At 41.7% G+C, this 26,963-nt stretch overlaps 1 protein-coding gene and 1 long non-coding RNA gene across 2 annotated transcripts; one reads left to right on the top strand and one right to left on the bottom strand.

The window, feature by feature from the left end:
* Positions 1–5,732: 5,732 nt before the first annotated feature.
* Positions 5,733–8,598, bottom strand: LOC125382923. Its single transcript, XR_007222605.1, has 3 exons — positions 8,447–8,598; positions 6,800–6,935; positions 5,733–6,118 (listed from the first exon to the last, which is right to left on the bottom strand). It is a non-coding gene; the product is annotated as an uncharacterized LOC125382923 (long non-coding RNA).
* Positions 8,599–9,353: 755 nt separating this feature from the next.
* LOC124145753 lies at positions 9,354–21,284 on the top strand. Its single transcript, XM_046515649.2, has 3 exons — positions 9,354–10,197; positions 20,092–20,349; positions 20,929–21,284. Exons 1-3 carry the CDS (start codon positions 10,143–10,145, stop codon positions 21,171–21,173), a joined length of 558 nt encoding a protein of 185 aa, XP_046371605.1. The 5' UTR covers positions 9,354–10,142; the 3' UTR covers positions 21,174–21,284.
* The last annotated feature ends 5,679 nt before the right edge of the window (positions 21,285–26,963 follow it).

The following is a 26,963-nucleotide window of genomic DNA, read 5'->3' as shown; positions in this document are numbered from 1 at the left end:
TGAAAAAGCCTGGATCTCGGTTCATGCAATATGCATGAAAATGACATTGGGTTATCGTAGATGACCATCTTGGGAGCTGGGGATATAGATGTGCTGATAAAATATTTTGCTCAATAGCAATCGAGAGGTTGCATATGCAACTGCACGGAATATTTTGGATATGAAGTTATTTCTTGTAAATACATGTTTCAGGGCTACTTCTCTCTGTTTTGATTGCAAAGAAAATATGGGCAAAGAGAGTGTATGTATAATAACGAAGTTGTCATCCATAATATTCCTTGTCATATTTAACAGCAAAGCCATGATTCAATTTAGATAAGAATTCTGAGAGCAACTTTCAAAAAGGGCATTCTTTGATTATAAACACAATATTTCTGCATGATTGGTTTGGTTGGTTAGTTTCAGTCTAGAAAACAGAGAATGTCAAGATCTGAAATACAAAGGCCATACCAGGGCAGAAAAAATAAATATATACTGAAATAATGACTGACTGAACTGTATTTACCTCAGGCTGGTAAGAGCAGCATTATCGGTACATGTGCAATACGTGTATACAACGACATGAGCACTCTAGAAACTAAAGGAAGGATATCGACCCACCTTTCTTGAAACGCGTACGCAGAAGGCTGAAAGGTACATTTGGTGACTCAGAATCTTCCGTCATGCTAAATCCATAGCACACACCTACAAAAGAAATATTACAGGTATTTGTGAACTGAAATTATACAATCAACCCAACTTATCCCTCTACATGTCAATTGCATAATTTGAGTTATTGTTTTATTAGTTATGGACTGGAAAAAACAATTGAAGGTATGTCATTATGATTACCTCTGGTGACCTTGACATGACGAACATCATTGTTTTGAATGAAATCACCCTACTTAGTATCACAAGTTCCATATTGAGTTCTATTATAACCGACCCGTGAAGATTCCGGGGTAGAATAGGTCTTCAGCAACCCATGCTTGCCGTGAAAGGTGACTATGCTTGTCGTAAAAGGCGACTAACGGGATCGGGTGGTCAGGCTCGCTGACTTGGTTGATGCATGTCATCGATCCCAATTGCGTGTATCGATTCTCATGATATTAATCACTGGATTGTCTGGTCCAGACTCGATTATTTACAGACCGCCGTCATATAGCTGCAATATTGCTGAGTGCGGCGTTAAACAACAATACAATCTATTATAACCAGTTGATGAGACATAAGGCCAAAAAACATTCACCATGTTCACAGGATAATGTGAACAATCCTGGGGTCAGTGAAGTGTGACTCCCAGGACTTTTCCTGCAGGTTCCCCTTGCGGTCCTGTCATCCAAGAACATATGATCCTCTTCTGTTGCAAATGTCTAGTGACGGGAAGTACTGGGTCATTAGGTCCGCCTGTGCCTCTGCTAGAGAATGTCTAAGAAAAAATGAATAACTATATAAAGTGAGAGAATACATTAACTTAAAACTCCAGGAGAAAATATAATGAAAAGTATATGTCATTTGTGGGCTACACACATTAATAGTTTAGTAGTTAATCATTCATCACTGTGAAAATCTCATACCATGAATATGGAAAAGGGATGTGTTCAAGGCTCAAACTACTTTATCATAGTCCATAAAATAACAGCTATCAACAACAACCGTTGAACAATTAAAGATGAAGACTGAAATTTGTCTACATGCCTCCAAATCATGTGCATCAACCTTCAAAAACTGACCTACATTTTCTACAAAAGCAAGCAACAGGGGTCGAACATAAGCAGGAGTTTCTGAAAAGTTAGTTAAAAGGAAAAAGAGTGTTGAGACTTTATCTTCCACAATGGCCATGTGAGAGATGTTATGTCTAAAATTTGCCCCTTTAGACTCATCCATGAGGATATTTAAAACATTTTCTTCTTGAATGTGAATTAAAGCCAACAAAGGATAATCCGAGCTAATGGTATGAATGAGAGAACTGAAGATTTGGGGGCACTTTCCATAATGAAGATTTGAATCAATTTCAGAAAACAAAGGCTCCAAAAAGGGCGCATATGTTGTCAGCAGTTTCTGGAGCTCTGCCATTTCCTGTTGGGTGAGGCTGCGGATTGAAAACTGCCTAAGGAGCTTCCTGCACATCTGGTTTTTCACTAAGACTCGAGAGCCACATTGTGGTTTGTTGGTTGTTTAGTTGTTTAACGCCGCACTCAGCAATATTCCAGCTATATGACGGCGGTATGTAAATAATCGAGTCTGGACCAGACAATCCAGTGATTGAAATCAACAGCATCGATCCACGTAGTTATTTTTTAGTTCTTGTTAACTAACATGAATAATTATGTCGCAGGAAATCATCGACTTTCTCACCTTGGCATTGTTGTGATTCTGCCTGTTTCTTTGGGATTAGACCTACAGGGGATACTTGCAAGTTAACAAAGGGCATAGTGATAAACGGTCCTGCCATTCTGTTAAGATCCAGTTCTGTTTTAAGCTTTTGTCTAACGATGTCCCTCCTATCTTTATGGGTTGCGGACTGTAAATTGCCTGCTAGCCGACTATGGCGTGTACCTTGAAACTCGAGTTGGAAACCAAATGTAAAACCATCGAGCAAATATTGCGCATTCTCTGCGTTTAACTGAGAATAACGACACAACCATGGGGTTAACTTATCTAGTTTGACGGGAATAGGAGCCAAAAACCAGTTCCTCTGGGTGACTGCCTTGGGCCATTAAAGCGTGAGCTTGAGCTATTGTTTGATGGGGGGGGGGGGGGGGGGGGGGGGGCAGGTCGACGCCCCGTGAGATGTTTCGCCGCACTTGCTGCATATGTGGGAGTACGCGCAGCTGTACTTTTTACCCCCATGAGGTTTGTTGAATGCGTAGCATAGGTTAAGTGCAGGGTCTGAAACACTTGAATCAGTCAGCTGACCGAATGAACCACCTACCTGTTGACGCCCCGACTGCGGGATCAGGTATTTTAGCCATAGCTCACCGTCAATTTTGTCCCATTGTCGTAGAGGGTCTCTAGCCATCCTATGTCGGAATTGCTGGTCGTATAGACACCAGGTATCCGGTCCAGATCTAAGTGCCGCTGAACGGATTGTCTCCATGTACGATAATAGGCTTTGCACTATCAGTAGACTGAAATGTTTGACAAGGTATATATGTTCATGTAAATATGGAAAGCGGATGTCCAGCTTCCCAGTGTTATTTTTCTCGTTGGCGCTTTGACAGGTTTAAATAGCACCTTACCTGCAGTATCGGTGACCATAGTAAGAGCTTCGCACTCCTCGGTGCCAGCGTCGTTTGGTAGAAGTGTCCCGATGTCCACATACTCATCTCGCCATACTTTTTCCCTGGTTTGTTGTTTGACATGTGCATCGATAACCTCGGAGTTGAAGACGAGGGATTCCCCCGACGGACGATTTTCATTGGTTGACATGTTCAGTATTGACACGTCAACGAGAGCCTCGTTATGAAAAGGCGGGTTAACCCACCAGGCCCACAAGCATTGAGAGCATGCGCGGGAATATCAGCACTGTCGATGCTACGTTGTTGGCCCAAGTTATTGGCCCCCGATTGCCCCAAGAGCGCCCAAATTTGTTGCAGCTGCTGCGCTACTGATGCGTTTTGATGATTATGCAAAACCCCCGATTGCCCCAAGAGCGCCCAAATTTGTTGCAGCTGCTGCGCTACTGATGCGTTTTGATGATTATGCAAAACTTGATCAGTTTGTTTGGGCACGGGCGCGGTGGAAGCCAAAATGCCAGATGGTATTGACACACAATTATTTTTTATGGAATATTGTTACTCATCGTCCGCTGTAGCACTTGGCATGATGGGGATCCCGTTAACCTCTCTTGGGGGTGGGGTGACAACTGGTGCCTGTTTGGCCCCTCTGACCAAACGATGGTTTATGGCAGCTCTTCTTTTCGCGGGCAGAGCTATGGATAGATCTATCAACGGTTGTGCGAAGAGTATGACTAAACGTCAGCGAATGTAGGATTGAAGGACGAGAGAAAAGCGTAAAAGCGGAAAGAAATCGGAGAGCGACAATGCGATGTACAACGGGATGAACGGCTGTGCGAAAGTGATGAGTAGAGACAGTTACGTAATTGAAAAAACAGTGATGACGTCACCACGAGTTGGTTACGTAACTTCCGAGGGCACGCGCGTGCAATGAGCAACAGGAAGAAAGTAAAATTGTAAACATAAGATGATATACCTGCAATAAAAACATTTAGTCGCTAGTATTAAATGTAAATATGACGGCGGTCTGTAAATAATCGAATCTGGACCAGACAATCCAGTGATTGATATGAGCATCGATCCACGCAAATGGGATCGATGTCATGCATCAACCAAGTCACCGAGCCTGACCACCCGATCCCGTTAGTCGCTTTTTACCACAAGCATAGTCACCTTTTACGGCAAGCATGGGTTGCTGAAGACCTATTCTACCCCGGATCTTCACGGGTTTACTATATTAAAGCAAACAAGGACATTCACATATTTGCATTAATTTCATGCTCACATCATATGATTTACAGTAATTACGAATAATAACCAATTATGTATGTAAATGGACACAACTTTGACCCAACCACTGGATAAGTTTTTATGGCACATAAATAACATCTACATGGTACCATCACTCGAAGAAGGGGAACTTTATACCGCTCCCGACCCAACACACGACTACCCAGTCCATGACTAGTTACCCATAAGGCTGGAATATTTCTGATAGCTGGATGAATCAATAAATTTTACAGCTACTGTGCAACTGGGCGTCACAATTTCCTAGTCAAGACTTATAATCAATGTATAGCTGTTAAGCAACGTATCTTCCATCAAGATTCTGAGTTTCTTCTTGTGGCATCTTCCAATTCATGTGGGTCTTTTTTATAACCAGGGTGACACCATTCTGGGGACTCACCAGAGCCGTAAAAGGTGACTAACGGGATCAAGTGGTCAGACTCGCTGACTTGGTTGATACATGTCATCGATCCCAATTGTGTGGGTCGATGCTCATGATATCAAAGCCGATAATGCAGCTAAAGCAGCTCTTGAAAAACCGTTGTCTCCACTCTTTATCCCGTACAGTGATTTCAAACCAACCATCAAATCTTATACTCGGGATCTCATGCAAAAGAGGTGGGACACCCAAGTAGGAAGCAATAAACTACACGAATTGAAACCAACAATCGGTCATAACTACTTGGGTTGTCAGTCAAGACATGACGAGATCGTTTTACGACGGTGTCGTATTGGCCACAGTCGGTTTACACACGAATATCTGCTGAAGACAGATGAGGACGAACCTCCTAAGTGTATCCCTTGCGATGAAAGGTTCACCGTCAAGCATATATTGCTTGACTGTGTGGACTTTGCAATCGCAAGGGATTCACATTATCAAAGTGTAAATCTAAAAGATCTCTTTTCCCGTGTCAACGGGCATCTCATCATAAATTACTTGAAAGAAATTGGTCTGTATAATAAATTTTAAATATGTATGTGAATAATTAAATGCTTGTTTTTAAATTTGGTGTAATGCTATTAGCAACTGACATTATTAAAGGCTCTGTCCATTAATTGTCATCAATTGTTTTTAAATATGACATTGTATAAATAACTAAATTGTGTATATATTAGCTTGGTCTCGTCGCTATATGGCTGAAATAATGCCGATGCGACGTTAAATTTTAACTCACTCACTCACACTCATGATATCAATAACTGGATTGTCTGGTCCAGACTCGATTATTTACAGACCGCCGTCATATAGCTGTAATATTGCTGAGTGCGGCGTTAAACAACAAACCAACCAACCAACCAACATTACATGTAAGAATAATGAGGGAAATCATCAACATATTGTGTAACCACTAAAATATTGAATGTTGCATGAAGTTAGAGGGGACTGTGTAAGAACAGATTCTGCAACTGTCTAGAAGAATAAGTTCCAGTACTTAATACTATCATGAGCATGCCAGTGACCTTTGTACAAGCTCTACTAGTCTACAAACAGTAGAGTAAAAAATAGTTGTTGAAACATCAACCTGTAGTATGACAGTTGGTTACTGAATTCCCAGTGTCCCTTCTCGGCGTGCTGCCACACCAATGTCTTGTAAAATGATGACAGCGTTGTTCTGTAAAATAGAGGGTTTTAGATGAGTGTTTATATCCTACATAACAAGAGCAGTATAATTAGAGGTTATTTTCATAACACATACTGTAGATAACGACAAGGCTTTAAGGCTTGTTTTTGTGTGTGATATCAGTTAAGCTTTGGATAAAGTTTGCCACAAGGGGATGACACACAAACTTAACTTTTATGGCAATAATTGGAACTTATGAAAATGGGGTTTTAAAATGTTACAAAGGTAGCTCCTGGTTACTTGTTGTAATCTAAGTACAGTGATGGCTGAAGTACCACAAGTATTAATACCGAGACCTTCAGTATTCCTTAGTTATATAAATGATACTTTTAGAAGGTACTAACAGTATATATCAGACATACTGCAGATGACACGTCATTAAATAATAGTGGAAGATCGGGCCATTGCTTCAAACTACCTAAATAATGACTTAAGTAGAATTTCTACTTGGGTGGAAAACTTCAATCAAGTAAGGGATATGACAATTCATCGATAAATGGATTCATTGATAATGTTCGCAAATGATACACACTTACTTGTATCTATTTGCTATTTTCTGTAATAGTAGAGACAATTTTATTCTAAAAAACAAGAAGATATTCAGGAAGTTTCAAACCTTATTAATAGTGTTTATGCCCTATGAAATATAAAATTCACATAAACGTATATTACCCGTCTGTGAGGAACTGTTTTGAATACTGTCGGAAGACTTGGTGGGAAACCATATAGGTTCCAATTTTGAGAAGGTGTTCCTCCCCACCATCAAATTCTTTTGTCCTTTCACAATTGCTGCACTGTCTATCAAAAACTGAACAAATTGGAAAAGAAATAAATATCTCCTTATTATACAAATAAAACATCACATGGTAAACATTATAGTTAAGGTAAATGGCTCGACTTTACAATATATAACATGCACTTGTTCAGCCTGTTATTAAATATAGACATAAAACCAAAAGAAAATGACTGTCAATTACGACTGGACATCAACAGTACAACAATTACAACAGATGCATAGAGATGAACATTAACACAATAGCAGCAATGCCCTTTTGCTCACCGAACCGTGAAGATTGCGGGGTAGAATAGGTCTTCAGCAACCCATGCTTGCCGTAGAAGGTGACTATGCTTGTCGTAAAAGGCGTCTTACGGGATCGGGTGGTCAGGCGTGCTGGCTTGGTTGATGCATGTCATCGATCCCAATTGCGTGGATCGATGCTTATGATGCCAATCACTGGATTGTCTGGTCAAGACTCGATTATTTACAGACCGCCGTCATATAGCTGGAATATTGCTGAGTGCGGCGTTAAACAACCAACCAACCCCTTTGCTCACCAGATACATTTAGAGTAACCTGAATGTGAAATGGGATAACTGTAGCCTTGCTTGATAGGACGGTCTGAACAGGGAAAGACAACAGACAGAGCAAATCATCACACCATGACAGTAGCTCACTCAGAGCCTTTTAAGGAGGTAGATACGTAAGCAGTAGATAAAACCCCTCTTGTTTTATTTATTTAACTACATGAATTAACCAAATTTGGATACATAGCAAGTCAAAGTTAAAATATACAAACGGAAAAAAGTAGCTATGTTTCATATAAAGGTCAATAAAAATACATTTATTCTAAAATCATATAATGCATATTTCTATGCACATTTATGAAGAAATTTCCTTGACAAAAAGGTTGTGATACACAATTTGAACGTGCACAGCGCACACTTTGGATGTATGTGTGTGTTCATTGTGTTTGATTGATTGATTTGTTTGTTGTTTAATGCCGCACTCAGCAATATTACAGCTATATGACGGCGGTCTGTAAATAATCGAGTCTGGACCAGACAATCCAGTGATTAATATCATGAGCATCGATCCAAGCAATTGGAATCGATGACAAGCATCAACCAAGTCAGCGAGCCTGACCACCCGATCCCGTTAGTCGCCTTTTACGACAAGCATAGTCACCTTTTACGGCAAGCATGGGTTGCTGAAGACCTATTCTACCCCGGAATCTTCACGGGTCCATGATACTCATTTATTGTTTAAGGTGAACAGCATACAATGATAGTGGAGCTATCAGGTGCACATAAAAACACTTTTGTTTAACCTGAATAAAGCTTATGCAATACATTTGATTGCAGAGAATATACATCTATACAAGTTTTCTTCATGAATTTGTTCGCATGAAAAAAACATTGATCAGACAAATGACCAAGTATTATGTTCTTATTTTCTTTATATAAGGCACATTTATTTTTTCCATTTGTATATATTGATTTTTTTTAAAAACTGGTATATAAACTGAAACAGTTGCATACCTCTAACTCTTGATGAAGTGGTTGTTGTAAACAGCATGGATTCCTGGCCATCTGTGAGCTCACCCCAAGGACATCCAAAAACACAGAAGCCTGAGGTGTCTGGGATAAAACTGTTTTTAGACCTTGCTTCAAAACAAGACATGCTGAAGTCTTATCGGTTCTTAAGTATTGGGTGAGGGACATAACGTGCCCTGAAAGATGGTTCAGCTGCCAAGAGGTCTTTCAACACCTCAGCTGATGAGTGCCCAGTACATTTGATGGCGTTAGACCTTGCTTCAAAACTAGACATGCTGAAGTCTTATCGGTTCTTAAGTATTGGGTGAGGGACATATCGTGCCCTGAAAGATGGTTTTGCTGCCAAAAGGTCTTTCAACACCTCAGCTGATGAGTGTCCAGTAAATTTGATGGCGTCTGTGTGTTTGCAAGGAGCCTTTTTGCAGACAGAACATGCTAAAGGGTGTCCACCTTGAAAGTTTACTTTCACTATGCCATATGACTCCGTGGATGAGTTAGATATGTGACACACAACAGAACATGCTAAAATGTGTCCACCTTGAAAGTTTACTTTCACTATGCCATATGACTCCGTGGATGAGTTAGATATATGGACACACAACAGAACATGCTAAAGTGTGTCCACCTTGAAAGTTTACTTTCACTATGCCATATGACTCTGTGGATGAGTTAGATATATGGACACACAACAGAACATGCTAAAGTGTGTCCACCTTGAAAGTTTACTTTCACTATGCCATATGTCTCCGTGGATGAGTTAGATATGTGGACACACAGAGCATGTTTTGTCGACAAAATGGGATACAACTCCACCTATAGGATAAAATTACAGACCCTAGACATGCGAAACCAATAGGCAAAAAGGCATGCAATGTATAATATGCCAAAAATATATAATATGCTACAGTCTACACAGCTAGGGACTACAATTGCCAGATGAAAACACTAATACAACACATGAACTGTATTTGTCATTACCAAATAAATAATCTATTTGCTTTACACATGGGTAAGGAATGATTGAATTACTTAAGAAAATATATCATCGTAATAATGTTACCATTTATTTCAAATCAACATTTAAATTCAAAAGTAAACCTTAACCAAACATCAAAAAGTGAACTTACAATATCATGTGAGTTGCCATATTGGCGATCGGACTCGTCTAGATTAACAGGATTAATATTGTATTAAACAAAACAGTAGTTTGCAGTTTTCCATGAAATATATATGTACACTTACATAAGAACAATAAAGTACATGTAAGTATTTTAGGCTTTGCAATATAATCACAAACTAAAAACCAGGAGAAAAAAAAGGTCAAATTCACACCCCAAGGTATTCTTTGAGAAACTCTAAAACACTCTTTGAAATGTTTCAACGAAGACGGAGTTGACAAATCATCGATCATAGTCACGTTAAAATGCCAAACCGGCGTACACAAAACCTGTTTTGAACAGCGAAAACAGACAATAGAGCCATGATACCATGTGTGCTTACCATCTTGAACTAACGTGTACTGGTATTGTTTAAAGCTATAGAAAATACCTCAACTATTTATTGTGTATTAAAATCTCTGATGTAGGTGGAAATCGATATCAAAAGAGTGGCTTGCCAGTCGTTTGGCGGTCACACAGTGTCGACGTCTGCTCGGAAAACGGTTGGTATTTCAGAGTCGGACATGCTGCTATCCATCTCATATTTTATTTTGTGGCTTGTGGGTGATACTAAAACAGGTAAGTTCTCTGATTAATACCATAGATATGGTATGTGAGATATAGAGAGTATCAAGTTGGTTGTTTAACGCCGCACTCAGCAATATCCCAGCTATATGACGGCGGTCTGTAAATAATCGAATCTGGACCAGACAATCCAGTGATTGACACATACCTGTCAACTCTCACGCATTTAGCATTTATCACCTATGTCACGCTCACACGCAAGGTTGGGAAATTCTCACGCATTCATATAAAATGTAGATAAAAAATATTTTGAAACGCTTTTTTCTCTTTCGATTTATCGCGATTGCAATGTCTTGATAAATGTGCTTTAAATAGAGTGAAAGAGTTATCATGGTTATGTGAATCAAAACTGTGAATAATTTATTGTTGAGTCTTTTTGGAAGTGACTATTTGGCAACAAATCTTGTTCAATGTTTTGTTATATATGATGGACATGAATTACTTTGAATTGAATACAGTTTCTCAAGGTATGTGTTTTATCTTTTCTTTTAATTTTTGACAAATATATTTTTCAGAATACATGCTTTCTAAGGCCATTAAAATGGTCTAAAATCATTCAAAACCAGTTTTCGCTGGAGTTGACATCATGGGCATCGATCCACACAATTGGGATCGATGACATGTATCAACCAAGTCAGCGAGCCTGACCACTCGATCCCGTTAGTCGCCTCTTACGACAAGCATGGGTTGCTGAAGACCCATTCTACCCCGGATCTTCACGGATCAGATCAGCAAGAAGGGGAGCACAACTGGTGCCCATGGGGATGCCTACTACTTGCCTGAATGTCTTACCCCAAATTTTACACAGATGTTATCAATGAAGAAGTCCAACGTTTCACATATTATTTTCTCAGTAAACTTCAGATGACAAGGGGGCACGGGTGGCCCATGTCGTATAAGGCGCCGCGATTCGCTGCGTAGAGTTGCGTCACTTGGGCATGCCAGAAACCTATGATTGTGGCTTCAAATCCCGGTTCGCCCCGATTATGTTTCTAGGTTTGTCAGCACCAGCATTGCTGGAATATTGCTAAAAGCGGCGTAAAACCATACTCACTCACTCACTCTGGAGAGTGCGCAGACTTCTGCCAAGAGCATCCCAGACGTGTTCGATGGGATTGAGGTCGAGAGACCTTGACGCCAGTCCATGACGTTGACTGCCGCATTCTGAAGGAAATTCCTTGTCAAAACTGCTGTGTGGGGTCTGGCATTGTCGTGTTTGAAGATCAAACCGGGTCCATGTGCTGCCATAAAAGGCAGAAGTTCTGGTGCCAGTACCTGGTCGCGGTAAGCAGCAGCGTTGAGGTTGCCACGGATGACAAGAAGACTGGAACGTGCATTGCCACAGAAAGCACCCCACACCATGACACTTCCGCCTCGAAATCTGTCAACTTCCTGTACACAACACTGGGCGTAACGTTCATGACGGCGCCTCCACACCCTCGCCCAACCATCAGCAAATCGAAGATTAAATCGGGATTCATCACTGAGGACGACTTGATTCCAATTCCTCTGAGTCCATCGTAAGTGTCGCTGTGCCCACAATTGACGTTGACGTCTGTGTAATTGAGTCAGAATCGGCCCGCAGTATGGCCGTCGTGCTTGAAGTCGAGCAGTTCTCAGACGGTTTCGAACAGTTTGCGCCGCAGTCTACCACTTAACAGTTCATTTCTGGTTGATGTAGCCGTCAAAAATCGGTTACGGAGGTGACGTAAGACAATCTGACGATCTTCTGCATGTCACGTCACACGTGGTCGACCTGGCCGAGGGCGATCAGCGGTGGTACCCGTTTGCTGTAGACGCGTCTGTAAATCATAAACAGTCCGTCGACTACAACCCATCGTCCTTGCGACTTCAGCTACGGACGTTCCCGTCTGCAACATGCCGATGGCACGTTCACGTTGCACATTTGAAAGGCGTGGCATGACAAATGGCCGTAAAGACTTTTGTTTTCTTGTGTTTTTCTTTTTTTGTTAATGACTGCTAACAAGTATGACTGAAAACACGTGCGGTATTATGGCCACGTGACCAGTTGCACGTGAAAAACCACTTTTGCCACTTTAGTGCTGTGCACATGATTTTGATCGATTCACCTGCACAAAAACGGGTTTTATCTGAAGACAATACGTGGCCATCACTGTTTAAATACACAATAAGGGCCCACAATGATAACTGGTCAAAATGCTAAAATTTTAGGATTGTGAAGTTTTTAATTTGGTTCAGTATAAGTACATTTTACAGCCATTGTGCATGTAAATCGAAGGGCCATTTGTACTGTGCTTGCGTTGATTTTAAAAAGCCTTCGATTTAGGGATAGGCAAATTGTATTTACTTGTAATCAAGGGTTGTCTTGGGAAAATGTTTAATGTTCTGTTTGTTTGTTTGATTGTTTAACGCCGCACTCAGCAATATTCCAGCTATATGACGGCGGTCTGTAAAATAATTAAGTCTGGACCAGACAATCCAGTGATTGACATGAGCATCGATCTACGCAATTGGGATCGATGACATGTATCAACCAAGTCAGCGAGCCTGACCACCCGATCCCGTTAGTCGCCTTTTACGGCAAGCATGGGTTGCTGAAGACTTTATCTACCCCGGAATCTTCACGGGTCTTTTATATATAAGAAGCCACTGAAAGGATAGGGGCGGTCGGGTAGCCTAGGGGTTAAAGCGTTCGCTCACCACGCCGAAGACCCGGGTTCGATTACCGACATTGGTACAATGTGCGATTTCTGGTTTCCCCCGCCGTGGTTGGTTTGTTTGTTTGTTGCTGCCTGTCTGCTTTTGTTAAAAACACAAATATTATTGAAATCTAGTTTCCATCAGCTCCTTCACACATTTTCATGTTACTTGTTTTTGATGTTGCAGAGACTGACCTGGCATTGAACAAGCCGGCCACTGCAAGTTCGATCAACAATTATGGTCCACGTGTGGTAAATGATGGTGATACTGCAACAACATGGTCCAGTGGAAGCTGCTTTTCAGTCGCCCGAGGAGACAACGACCCCTGGTGGCAAGTGGATCTACAGGTCACGGTCAAAGTAACCAAGGTCAAGGCCACAACTAGAAGTGACTGCTGCCGTGCGTATGGTTCAAATGTCTTTCCTGTTGTAAAACTTACGACTGGTAAAGCTATGCGCAATATTTGTTTACCCACTTATAGAGTCTTTGATTAAAAAATAACCATCCTTGAAGATTCGGATAAGAGTTGGTCTTCAGCAACCGATGTTTATCGTAAGAGGATAGGGTGGTCAGGTGGATTGTCTTGTCCAAAACAAAAATAGATAATAACCCTACTTTTATTCTACGCAAAGAAAAAAATGTATTCATCTGGACAAAGCAAAGAGCTTCTCCCGTCACGTTTCATGAGGTTACGTTTCATGAGGTTACGTTTCATGAGGTTTCGACCTGTAAAGATTCCGGGTCTTCAGCAACCCATACTTGTCGTAAAAGGTGACTATGCTTGTCGTAAAAGGCGACTAACGGGATCGGGTGGTCAGGCTCGCTGACTTGGTTGATGCATGTCATTGATCCCAATTGCGTGGATCGATGCTCATGATATTAATCACTGGATTGTCTAGTCCAGACTCGATTATTTACAGACCGCCGTCATATAGCTGTAATATTGCTGAGTGCGGCGTTAAACAACAAACCAGCCAATCATGAGGTTACAATAACAGAACATAAATCGTTCACTTCCGGATTTCCTACTTAGCCGTTATAAAAACTGAACTACTGTTTTACATTTTCAGTAGGTCTTTGTAAAGCTTTGTTTACACATGAGGCAGTTCCTGAACAGGCGTTGTTTGCTCTTTTTATTTTTATCGTTCATGGGCATGTTTAACGAGGGCAGGTTTGTTTTCTCTGCGAAACTGATAAACCGTTCAATATTACTCCATGACACTTTTATCAGAAAACGGGGTGGTTGGGTTGTCTAGTGGTTAAAGCGTACGCTCGTCACGCCGAAGACCAGGGTTCGATTCCCGACATTGGTACAATGTGTGAAGCCCATTTCTGGTGTCCCCCGCCGTGATATTGCTGGAATATTGCTAAAAGCGGCGTAAAACCATATTCACTCTTTCACTCATTTATCAGAGACGGGGTGGTTGGGTTGTCTAGTGGTTAAAGCGTTCGCTCGTCACACGTAAGACCCAGGTTCGAATCTCACATTCTTATTCTCACATTCTCACGTACCCGCCGTGATATTGCTAAAAACGGCCTAAAACCATATTCACTCACTTACCTCGAGCTTTGCATAAATTACTTCTTACAAATGTAAGCATACAAGGATAGAGGGGGACATGAATGCGGTGTCTTGTTATGATTGGAAGAATGATGTTAAAATCACAATCTATCAATGTCTATCAATGTAATAATTGTTTGTTTGTTTGTTGTTTAACGCCGCACTTAGCAATATTTCCAGCTATATGACGGCGGTCTGTAAATAATCGAGTCTGGACCAGACATTCAAGTGATTGATATCATGAGCATCAATCCACGCAATTGGGATCGATGACATTCATCATCCAAGTCAGCGAGCCTGACCACCCGATCCCGTTAGTCGCCTTTTACGACAAGCATAGTCGCCTTTACGGCAAGTATGGGTTGCTGAAGACCTATTCTACCCCTGGTGAGTGAGTGAGTTGGGTCGGGTATGGTGCTGACCCACAATCATAGGTCTCTGGCATGCCCAAGGGACGCAATACAGCACAGCGAATGTATGACGTCCCCCCCCCCCCCACACACACACACACACACCCACACACATACGATACGATGACATGCATCAACCAAGACAGCGAGCCTGACCACCTTAATCCCGTTAGTCGCCCCTTACCAGAAGCATAGTCGCCTTATTAAGCGAAGGTCTGTTTCTCATATCTGACACTCCCATTGTACCCGCTTTACAAACTAAGTTCACCTATTTAGATTGATAGATTATGTGATGGGAAAGAATAATATTTTGGTGTGCTCAATTTTTTTCACTGCGGTCACCCTGAAATCCAAGATGGCCGCCAAGATGGCCGCCACTTTTCTACCTAACCTATTAACTTCACTATATATCCCATTTGTTTATCAAATATTAATCATAAATCACTTCTGACCATGAACAGCTGATGTGTAATATATATATATATTTTGTTTGGGCACCAAATATAACATTTTAGAACGGAATTACTAGTTCAAAATGGATGCCAAGTTCAAATTAATTATATTCTTTAATAGAAAACAGGGTATTTTTTGTATGGATATACCAATCAGAACTGCAATTTGGAATAGGATAATACAAATTAACCACTTTCGGTTCAGTAAATATTCATTAAAGGTATATTAGGTTTCATCAAACTACAAATAATGACCAAAAATATGGAATTCATCTGTCAATAAGGGTGAGAAATTAAAAAGCATAGCAGCATAAAACTATCTTCTGCACTGTAAACGAATACATGCATTCAGTATATTCAATGAATAACATCATTGAACAGTTAAAAAAACAAATAAAAAAACAAAAACATTTAAAGTGGTTATGCTTATAATCACTACTATAAACAGTTGTCTTGCAAGTAGTACAGGAAGTGCTGTCTCAAAGAATGTTGTCAAGGATAAACAGACTCCACTGGAGGACAAAATTTTGCAAAATTATCTTAGTGTCGGTAAGTACATTGCTTTGTTATTGTTCACAACAGATTTGTGCATTCAAAAATACAGACAAGAGTCTTCGTATCTCTGTTGAACAAACATCAGCACTGCATAAATAAATCACTTCTTCAAGAGATGGATACTGCAAATGCAGAGATTCTGACATCTCAGAACGATCTTGGCTACCATATGCCGCAGGGAGTGGCTCCAATGTACCTTCTTTGTTTGGTTGGGACAACAATGACTACAAAAACAGAGGTCATTTCTCAGGATCACTACAGGGCCATGATCAACTGGATACATGGCTCAAGCAAGATTACCTGGACATGATGCTAATCGAGAACCTCCTACAGGTCAATCAGAGAATCACCCCCGAACTGGACGCAAATCCATATCTGTCTCTGTCTCCTCGAGACCAGAACCTCCTCGATATAATAATGCTGCTCAACTGCTGACTACACTGGATTCAAAAAGTGCAAAAAAGGCTAAGCAGGTCGATTTGGTATGGCAACTGTCCCGAATGGATTTCAACTTAGGCAAAAACGTGGAACCATCAGAGCAAGCTGTCCCAGGATGGAAGGGATTTAACAGCGCTACCCAGCCCTCTACACCAATGGAGCCTCACATAATTGGATACTGCCAAACCATCCACAAACCCCCTGATCATAGTGTGATCTATACGTTTCTGACCAGATCATTGAGATGACTGACAAAACAATGGATGATGATCATGGCAGAGGTTCTTGTTCTGTCCAAGTGGTAGTTGATATGGGAATATGGACCAAAGCCATAGAAGTTATCCACAGCAAACAGGATTCTGATCCTAAAATGAACCGAATTGTGTTGCATCAGGGGCCATTTCATACAAGTATGCGGTTCATGGCATGTGCTGGTTTCCTCTTTGGTAATGCTGGACTGCGTGACATCTTCATTGAGGCAGGAATTTTGGCAGAAGGATCAGTTGACAAGGTCCTTCAAGGAGAGCACTGGGAGCGTGGGTTCTATGCCCACACGCTTGTTGCTGAAGCTTGTGAGAGACTTCGTTTTGCAGCGTTTGTCAAACACCTTGATCATGGAAGATGTCTTGAAATCTTGAAGTCTGAAATTGATGGTATTCGTCATGATATGTCACCTTAGAGACTTGCCACTCTAACAACCTCAGACACCTTCAGATTTGTGTTGTCACTCTACAACTCATACATCTAATCTCTTGGACCAAATGGAAAGTTCTGGTCAATGTATCTCGAAATGGTTGGGATACTCTTGCGGCATGTGCGAGCTGCTTGAACAGGTGACTGGAAACTAAGTCTACACTCTGAAATTGAAATGCTCCCCTGGTTTTTTGCCTGTGGAAGAAATGTATATGGACGATACAAACCTCTCTACTTGCTAATGATGCTGAACCTTGAAAACACACACCCAGATTGCCAAGAGCAGCTTCTTAATGGATCCCTCTTCACCATCCAGAAGAGTAAAAATAACCCATTTGGCAGAGTTCCTGCTGACCAAGAAACTGAAATGGGTGTTTACAGAGATTCTAAGGCTCCAGGAGGTGTAGCAGATATCAGCATGAAACCAGCAGCAACACGGAAATGGGAAATCCTGTCAACTCAGAGAGCTGAGTTTATGAGACGGTGCACTTCTCTGACTGGGCAAGATACGGGTCAGAGAAGATGAAGAGAAAGTGCAGCACATCATGAACACAATAACAAAATGGAACAATCCATTTGAAGGTGAAGGACCACTTTGTCTTGGAGTAGATGAATGTGAAGGTCTTATAGGAGCTCATCCTTTCACTGGTTGCGACAGTACTAGTGCCTTCAAGGGACGAGGAAAAATGGGCATACTCTGGCTTCTTGAAAATGATGCAATCTTCTGCAATGCATTGGCTTCACTTGGAAAAAGCTCAGAAGTAACTGACGATCTATTGAAATCGTGTGAAGCAGCAACTTGCATCTTCTACAGCTTCAATTCCAGAACCAAACATCTGAATCCGGTTTTAACATACAGTGTAAATACACTGCGGACAATCATGTTTGGATCAGGAACATCAGATCCAGAGAAACTACCTCCATGCCAGAATGTTCTGAGAAAGAAAGTACAGCGTGCTAATTACCAAGCATTCCTCTCCAGAAATTGTCTGAAACAGGACCAGCAACCACCTTCTCCAAATGGACATGGATGGTTTGTGGCAGATAAAAAGTTTGAAATTAAATGGATGGATGTACAACCAGCACTGTCATCAGTCCTAGCAATGACCTGCTGCAGCTGCAAAACTGATTGCCAAACAAAGAGGTGTGGATGTGTAAAGAACAGTCTGAAATTTACAGGACTGTGTTCTTGTGTCTCAGGATGCCAGAACAAGTCAAGAAACACTGGTGCTGAAGTGGACATACTTCCTTCAGAAGATTCTTCAGTTGAAATACCTGATGGCGATATCCATGATTCAGACATGGAGTCAAACTCATCTTCAGACACAGACAGTGATATCTGAATCAACTTTGTCCAATGAAATGATGCATCTGAATGCATCAAAGCTCTTCAAACATCATTTACTGAATCAAATACAGTACTAGTGAGTGTGAAACATTTTGACATCATGAAAATGGACTTTGATTTAAAAACAATTTTCCTTTGAGTTTGAGTCTAATCTCAGATATGTAAATATGTTGCATTTTTTTCTACAAAATTCATTATTTAACTTTATAAAAGTACTATTTTTGCAGAATTCTGAATTATTTTGCATTAAAAATGTATATGTGCACCTATAAATGCATTTCCGATTTTGAAAAAGCTGACTTGTTATTGTTTTGACAGAGTAATGAGTGCATTGAGAAATTTTCCCACTTTGGCGGCCATCTTGGACGCCATTTTGGATTTCGGGGTGACCGCAGTAAATTTTTACGAGCACACCAAGAAATAATGTTAGGTAATGGTTTAAGCAAGCTAAACAACATGGTGAACTTAGTTTGTAAGATGGGTACAATGGCACCCAAAAACTAAGCATGCTATGGGAATCAGACCTTCGATTATATACGGCAAGCTTGGGTTGCTGAAGACCTATTCTACCCAGTGTCTTCACAGTATCGACCAACGTAATAAGTGACCCCGTGAAGATCCGGGTTAGATTAGCTCTTCAGCGACTTGGAGACTAAAGGGATCGGGTTGTCAGGCTCGCTGACTCGTATCGCAATTGCGTAGATCGATGCACGTGATGTCAATAACTTAATTTGTCTGGTCCAGACTTCATTACTTACAGACCGCCGTCATATAACTGGAACAGTGCGGTTTTAAACAACAACTAAATAAACAAACAACGACGTAATAATTGGTCATTGTGCGACAATCCTATAACACAGTTTGTTAAAAGTGTTGTGATTATGGATTGGTTGGTTGTTTTGTTGTTTCACGCCGCACTCAGCATTATTCCAGCTATATGACGGCGGTCTGTAAATAATCGAGTCTGGACCAGACAATCCAGTGATTAATATCATGAGCATCGATCCACGCAATTTGGATCGTTGACATGTATCAACCAAGTCAGCGAGCCTGACCGACCGATCCGGTTAGTCGCCTTTTACGACAAGCATAGTCGCCTTTTACGGCAAGCATAGGTTGCTGAAGACCTATTCTACCCCGGCGTCTTCACGGGTCTGTGAGTACAGAACTAGACTTTTGTTCAAAATATATTTACACACTCCAATATCATCAAATATTGAAAGTTGAAACTTGAAGGGACTGATTCCTGTTGAAGTTTGAGCTAGGCGGTGGGATAGCCTAGTTGTTACAGCGTTCGCTCGTCACACAGAAGACCCAGGTTCGATTCCCCACATGGGTACAATATGTGAAGCCCATTTCTAGGGACCCCCGCCGTCCTATTTCTGGAATATTGATTAAAAATAATTTGAATATTTCAATGACTCGAAAATAGAGCAAATGGATTGTTTGGTAAGTCTCGATGAATTGGTTGATGGTGTGGTACCCTACCCTGACAGCTTGAATCGTTGTTCACAAAATCAATCACTGGATTGTCTGGTTCAGACTCGATTATTGCTGAGTGCGGCGTTAAACAAGAGACACACAAACCTTATGTGGCGGTACGAACACATGCTATCAACCATTTCATCGAGACCGACAACCGATCCGATTTAGTCGCCAGGGACACATTTTCATTTCAACTGAATCTTTTTGTACAGGATAATGACTTTGAGTAATCTCAAACCTACAATGTCACTATTTCAATTGCAGCTGAGAGACTTCATGATTTTTCAATTGACCTGTACGATGAAGACCCTTCGTTGTACCCACTCTCTGCCTCCAAATTGTGCTACTTTTACTCCGGGAGCGTGACCACTCCCGGGGCAACTGCCACCGTTGCCTGCTCAAGACCCGTCACCGGTCGGTTTGTGAGGATCAGTGGGAGAAACAAGTTAAATTATGATGATATGCTGACAATGTGCGACATACAAGTGTTTGGAGTGAGAATGAATACACATTTCAATTCGTGTAAGTAACTGATAGTATCAAACTTTGAAAAAGACCCGTGAACATCCGGGGTAGAATAGGTCTTCAGCAACCCATGCTTACCCAAAATTCCAGCTATATGGCGGCGGTCTGTACAAGACAATCCAGTGATTAATATCATGAGCATCGATCCACGCAATTGGGATACATGCATCAACCGAGTCAGCGAGCCTGACCTCCCGATCCCGTTAGTCGCCTTTTACGACAAGCAAAGTCACCTTTTACGGCAAGCATCGGTTGCTGAAGACCTATAGGTTGCTGAAGACCTACTCTACCCCGGATCCGTAAAGTGTAGAGTAAGATGATCATCGCCGATGTTTGTTTGTTTGTTGTCAAACGCCTCACTCAGTAATATTCCAGCTACATGGCAGCGGTGAAGACCTATTCTACCCCGGATCTTCACGGGGCCCGACCGCTGATCTGAGCGCACATTTCTTTGAGCACTCGCTAGTTTCTCACTTGCTGGAATCAAGCCGTGGCTTGATTCGTTGGTTAAAAATAGCGACTATTTTGATTCATCTGATTAGGATGTCGATGATAAACAATGTCTTTCTTCTCCAGGCGCATCCCTTGTTCAGTACAAACGAAAACAATTCAACACAACACCAACCAAGACCATCACCGTAGACAGTCCCGCATCGTGTGCTTCAGAGTGCGAGCGCTGGGAGACCTGCACGGGGTTCAACATCAGACACCTGCCGGACGCCACGTGTGAACTGCTGCAAGGGGCGACTATTGACTCTCTACAGTCCAATCCCACATGGGACAGTTACCTATACCATCCATGCTTCAATGTGTGCGAATGAAACTGCATATACTTTTCGCCCTGTGAAGATCCGGTCTTCAACAACCCCTGCTTGGCGTAAAAGGCGACTATGCTTGTCGTAAGAGGGACTAACGGGATCGGGTGGTCAGGCTCGCCGACTTGGTTGATGCATGTCATCGATCACAATTGTGTGGATCAATGGTCATGATATTATTCACTGGATTGTCTGGTCCAGATTCGATTATTTACAGACCGCCGTCATATAGCTGTAATATTGCCGAGTGCGGCGCAAAACAACAAACCAACTGCCGAGTGCGGCGCAAAACAACAAACCAACAAACCATGGTCATTGTTCGGTCATTTTTGTACAAAATGTCATGAAATCTGCTTATGTGAAATTACATAAACTCAGCAACAAATGTTCCTGTGACACGACATAAAACAAGAACCTGATCAAAGTAGACGCACACATCTGGAAGAATTCAGACAATGGACCAGTAAAACAAGTTGACACATTTAATGACACATGTCTGGCACAGTAATGACGTCGTGGCAATAGAAATATGCAAGGACAGAATTATCAATTCACACGTCAGTAGCGTGTGTCACATGCGTGGATGCATGCAATGCTTCTTCTTCGCATTGGCAGAGCAAACGTCTAACACTGTATTGTGGAGGGGCGGTCGGGTAGCCTAGTGGTTAAAGCGTTCGCTCGTCACGCCGAAGACCCGGGTTCGATTCCCGACATGGGTACAATGTGTGAAGCCCATTTCTGGTGTCCCCCGCCTTGATATTGCTGGAATAATGCTAAAAGCGGCGTAAAATCAAACTCACTCACTCACTCACTGTATTGTGGGATGGCATCCATATCTCCACCAGCCTGTCTCTCCATTTCATCCTATATGTGTTCAGTTGGAGAAAGATCTGGAGAGCCAGCAGGCCCCGGAATCACATTCACGTTGTTCTGTCCAAGTGCTTCTTGAACGATCCGGGCTACATAGGGTCGGGCGTTGTCATGCTGAAAAGCCACGCCAGGTCCATGTTGATTCAAAAACGGCACAACGATAGGTTGGATGACCTCGTCACGGTTCAAATTGCCATTGATCACTTCCAAACGAGATCTCTGTCTCTCGGTGATTCCTCCCCACTCATAGGGGCGGTCGGGTAGCCTAGTGGTTAAAGCGTTCGCTCGTCACGCCGAAGACCCGGGGATCCAATCCCGACATGGGTACAATGTGTAAAGCCCATTTCTGGTGTCCCCCGCCGTGATATTGCTGGAATATTGCTAAAAGCGGCGTAAAACCAAACTCACTCACTCACTCCTCCCCGCTCAATTACTATGCCTCTTCCGAGTTTATTCGTATTCGGCAATCGCCGTGGGAGAGGTGAAAACGAGACTCGTCGGTGAACAGAACCTGTCTCCACTGAACTGCCGTTCAACACACTCGCTGTCTACACCACTACAGACGCAATCGGCGGTGATTGTTGGTCAGAATTGGGCGTCCGGCTGGTCTCTTCGCAACAATCCCGTAACGTCTAAGACGGCAACGTCAGTCTGTGCCGATATTCGATAAAGGCCAGGGATGGTTCTCGTAGTGATTGTTGCAGGCTGGGACCGATTTCGCAGATGGGTGGTTCGAATCCAACGATCTTGACGGACGCTCAAAACGGGGGCCTTGCCGCTCCTTGGTCAATCTCTGCCACAGCTACCAGAACGTCCAAATGGTGTATCTGTGCACGTCCAATCGCGAAGGAACTTCACGCTGAGACGCTGCTGACTGGCACATACCAATGGCTCTTAAGCTGTATTTTCCAGATAGGCGTGTCATCTCCAAACTTAAAATATTGTTTGTTTGTTGTTTAACGCCGCACTCAGCAATATTCCAGCTATATGACGTCGGTATGTAAAATAATCGAGTCTGGACCAGAAAATCCAGTGATTGACATCATGAGAATCGATACACGCAAATGGGATCGATGACATGCATCAAGCAAGTCAGCGAGCCTGACCACCCGATCCCGTTAGTCGCCTTTTACGACAAGCATAGGTTGCTGAAGACCTCTTCTACCCCGGAATCTTCACGGGTCTCCAAACTTCAAAGAATGATTGAAATTTGTCTTGATAACTGCAACATAGGAAAACATTAAATTTCAATCAGTATTTCCTTACTTCAAATAATGATTGAAGTTTAATGTTTCCCCATGTTGCAGTTATCAAGACAAGAGGAAACAATGCATACCGAATCCCTACAACACGCGTGCATTTTTCTTGGTTTACATCATCAATTGCCTGATTGCTGCATGACAATTTTTGCCATCAGATCATGCTTTTGTGGTGAGGTTGCGTTTGTGCTACATTTCTTTCATATCCGATTTGAACAAAAGAAAGGTTTTTCTTGTGTTTGTTTGCTTGCTTGTTTAACGCCGCATTCAGCAATATTCCAGCTATATGACGGCGGTCTATAAATAATCGAGTCTTGACCAGGCAATTGGAATACTATGACATGCATCAACCAAGTCAGTGAGCGACCCGTGAAGATCCCGTTAGTCGCCCTATACGGCATGCATGGGTTGCTGAAGACCTATTCTAACCCGGAATCTCCACGGGTCAGCAATATACCAGCTGTAAGAGAGATAGACTCGATTGTTTACAGACCGCCTCTTATGCAATATTCCAGCTATAAGAGGCGGTCTGTAAACAATCGAGTCTATTTCAGACAATCCATTATTAGTATTAGTATGTTATTATTATTCGAGTCCACTCCAGACAATCCATTATTGGTATTAGTATTAGTATGTTATGATTATTAGAATTAGTTTGTTATTATTATTAGAATTAGTATGTTATGTTCTAATTGGTCTTACTTACAAGTCCTGGTAGCTGATATTACGTTTAGGCTGTTATATGTGTTATGTGATAAAACTGCACCTGAAGATTCTCGTGTCAGCCTTCATTTATCAAATGCAATTTTAAAGTTACCACCGAATTTTCTTATATAATTTACACTGTCCTAGAGTGAGTGAGTGAGTGAGTTGCGTTTAACACCGCTTTGAGTTTGTTTTGTTTCATGTTGTTTAACGCCGCACTCAGCAATATTCCAGCTTTATGACGGCGTTCTGTAAATAATCGAGTATGGACCAGACAATCCTTCATAGGTTGCTGAAGGCCAAATCTACCCCGGATCTTCACGGGAAGTTCATATACTGTTGTGGACCGATCACTACATTTGACTTGTGCACATTTTTTGTCACCAATCACTCGTTCATTCTTTGCTAGACTATATTATTGCAACAAACGGCAGACAGTGTGTAAGCATTGTTATGGTATTTTGTAAAACTTATGACATATGATGTATTGTTTACTCGTAGTTAGATTTGTTTGTTTGTTTGTTTGTTTTTTAATTCATGTAAACAAGCCAGGCGTAACATACTGTGTTGTTTGACATCGATCTGATGTCAATTTTGTGTCCAAATTTGAGTATACTCTAAATGTTTAGTGTGTTATGTTTTAATTGGTCTTACTTACAAATCCTGGCAGATGATATTACGTTTAGGCTGTTATATGTGTTATGTGATTAAAACTGCACTTGCATATTCTCGTGTTAGCCTTCCTTTATCAAATGCAATTTTAAAGTTACCACCGATTTTTCTTATATAATTTACACTGTCCTAGAGTGAGTGAGTGAGTTGGGCTTTACACCGCTTTGAGTTTGTTCTATGTTGTTTAACGCCTCACACAGCAATATTCCAGCTGTAAATGACACCGGTCTGTACATAATCGAGTCTTGACCAAACAATCGAGTGATTGATATCAGGAGCATCGATCCACGCAATTGGGGTCGATGCCATGCATCAACCAAGTCAGTTTGATCACCCGATCCCATTAGTCGCCTTTAACGACAAGCATAGTCGCCATTTTACGGCAAGCATGGGTGGCTAAAGACCTATTCTACCCATGCATTTGGGTTGGTTGGTTGGTTGGTTGGTTAGTTGTTTAACGCCGCACTCAGCAGTATTCCAGCTATATGACGGCGGTCTGTTAAATAACCGAGTCTGGACCAGACAATCCAGTGATTAACATCATGAGCATCGATCAACGCAATTGGGATCGATGACATGTATCAACCAAGTCAGCGAGCCTGACCATCCGATCCCGTTAGTCGCCCCTTATGACAAGCATAGTCGCCTTTTACGGCAAGCATGGGTTGCTGAAGACCTATACTACCCCGGATCTTCACGGTCACGGGTCATATTCTACCCCAGGTCTTCACATTATCAAAGCGTAAATCTGAAAGATCTCTTTTCCCGAGCATCTCATCTTAAGGTACTTGGAGGGAATTGGTCTGCATAATAGATTTTGAATATGTATGTGAATAACTAAATGCTTATTTATAAATTTGGTGTGATACTATTATCAACTGACATTAGGCTCTGTCCAGTAAAACAGTTACAAGGGACCACGGGAGGACCACGGTACATCTGCTATCTGCATGGTACCCCAGCAGGATTTACACCATCCCTCTGGTGATTGTTAGTAAGTTTAAGCCAAAGCATTTTAAAACAAACAAGTATTTCGCGATCAAAACCATTGAAAATGAAAACTACTTTGAATGAAATGGGACTTATGTACCCTCTCAGGGTGACACTTATTTAAGGTTACTTCAACCCCCTTTGAAGGTACAGCCACTAACAATCAGTTATATAGTCATTTTACCAAATTAATATCACATACTTTTTACAAAACATATCAAAATTTATCTAATATTTCAATTTCTTTAAAAAAATAAAATAAAATGAGTACTTACCTGATACAAAAATCCTTGATGGATGACACCTGGATATAATTATCCCTTGTGATGGAAAAATCAATACAGTCAAGCATGTCCTGCTTGATTCTTTCATCACAAGGGACACAGAATTGGGGATCTTCACCTTTTAATAAATAATCATATGTATAACGTGAATGGCAAATCATGCCCAAATATGTGTGTAAAAAATATAATCTTGCATCTCTGACTCACTTTTGAATATGGCTGAAATAATGCCGATGTGACGTTAGATTTTAACTCACTCATCCCCAATTGCGTGGATCGATGCTCATGATGTCAATCGCTGGATTGTCTGGTCCAGACTAGATTATTTACAGACTGCTGTCATAATTAGCTGGAACATTAGCTGGAGTAGGGACTTAAATGACGTAAGACGTCACGTGTCTGGTCATGTGATTTTCTTAAATGGACTCGATACTAATGCAGGGAGGTTTGTTTGATAAATTTCGGAACGAGGACTGGGATAGAGGACCTGGGATAGAGGGAGAAATGTAGTCGAAATTTGGGAAGGAAAGTAGATGGTGTTTGGTGGGATTGAAATTTAAGCCAGTAAGATGTTCATCACTGCTGTCGAGAAGTGAAACTGGGAAACATTGATCCCAATTATTAAAAGATGGATTAAACCGGGATCAATAATTCATTCGGGCTGTTGGAAGGCTTATGGCCGTTTGGAATCTTTGGTTGGTTGGTTGGTTGGTTGTTTAACGCCGCACTCAGCAATATTCCAGCTATATGACGGCGGTCTGTAAATAAACGAGTCTGGACCAGACAATCCACTGAATAATATCACGAGCATCGACCCACGTAATTGGGATCGATGACATGAATCAACCAAGTCAGCGAGCCTGACCACCCGATCCCGTTAGTCATCTTTTACGGTAAGCATGGGTTGCTGAAGACCTGGACATCTGTGTCAATTCGCCGTCCTGGATGAACACTCACCAGACATCCTCTTTGGACAGGACTGGTGGTACAGGATCATAAACCCAGCTGGTGACTTC

The sequence above is a fragment of the Haliotis rufescens genome, unplaced genomic scaffold, assembly GCF_023055435.1.
Source record: "Haliotis rufescens isolate VD_foot unplaced genomic scaffold, xgHalRufe1.0.p SCAF_21, whole genome shotgun sequence".
Lineage (NCBI taxonomy): Eukaryota > Metazoa > Mollusca > Gastropoda > Lepetellida > Haliotidae > Haliotis > Haliotis rufescens.
This window is presented reverse-complemented; position numbering and strand designations above follow the sequence as displayed.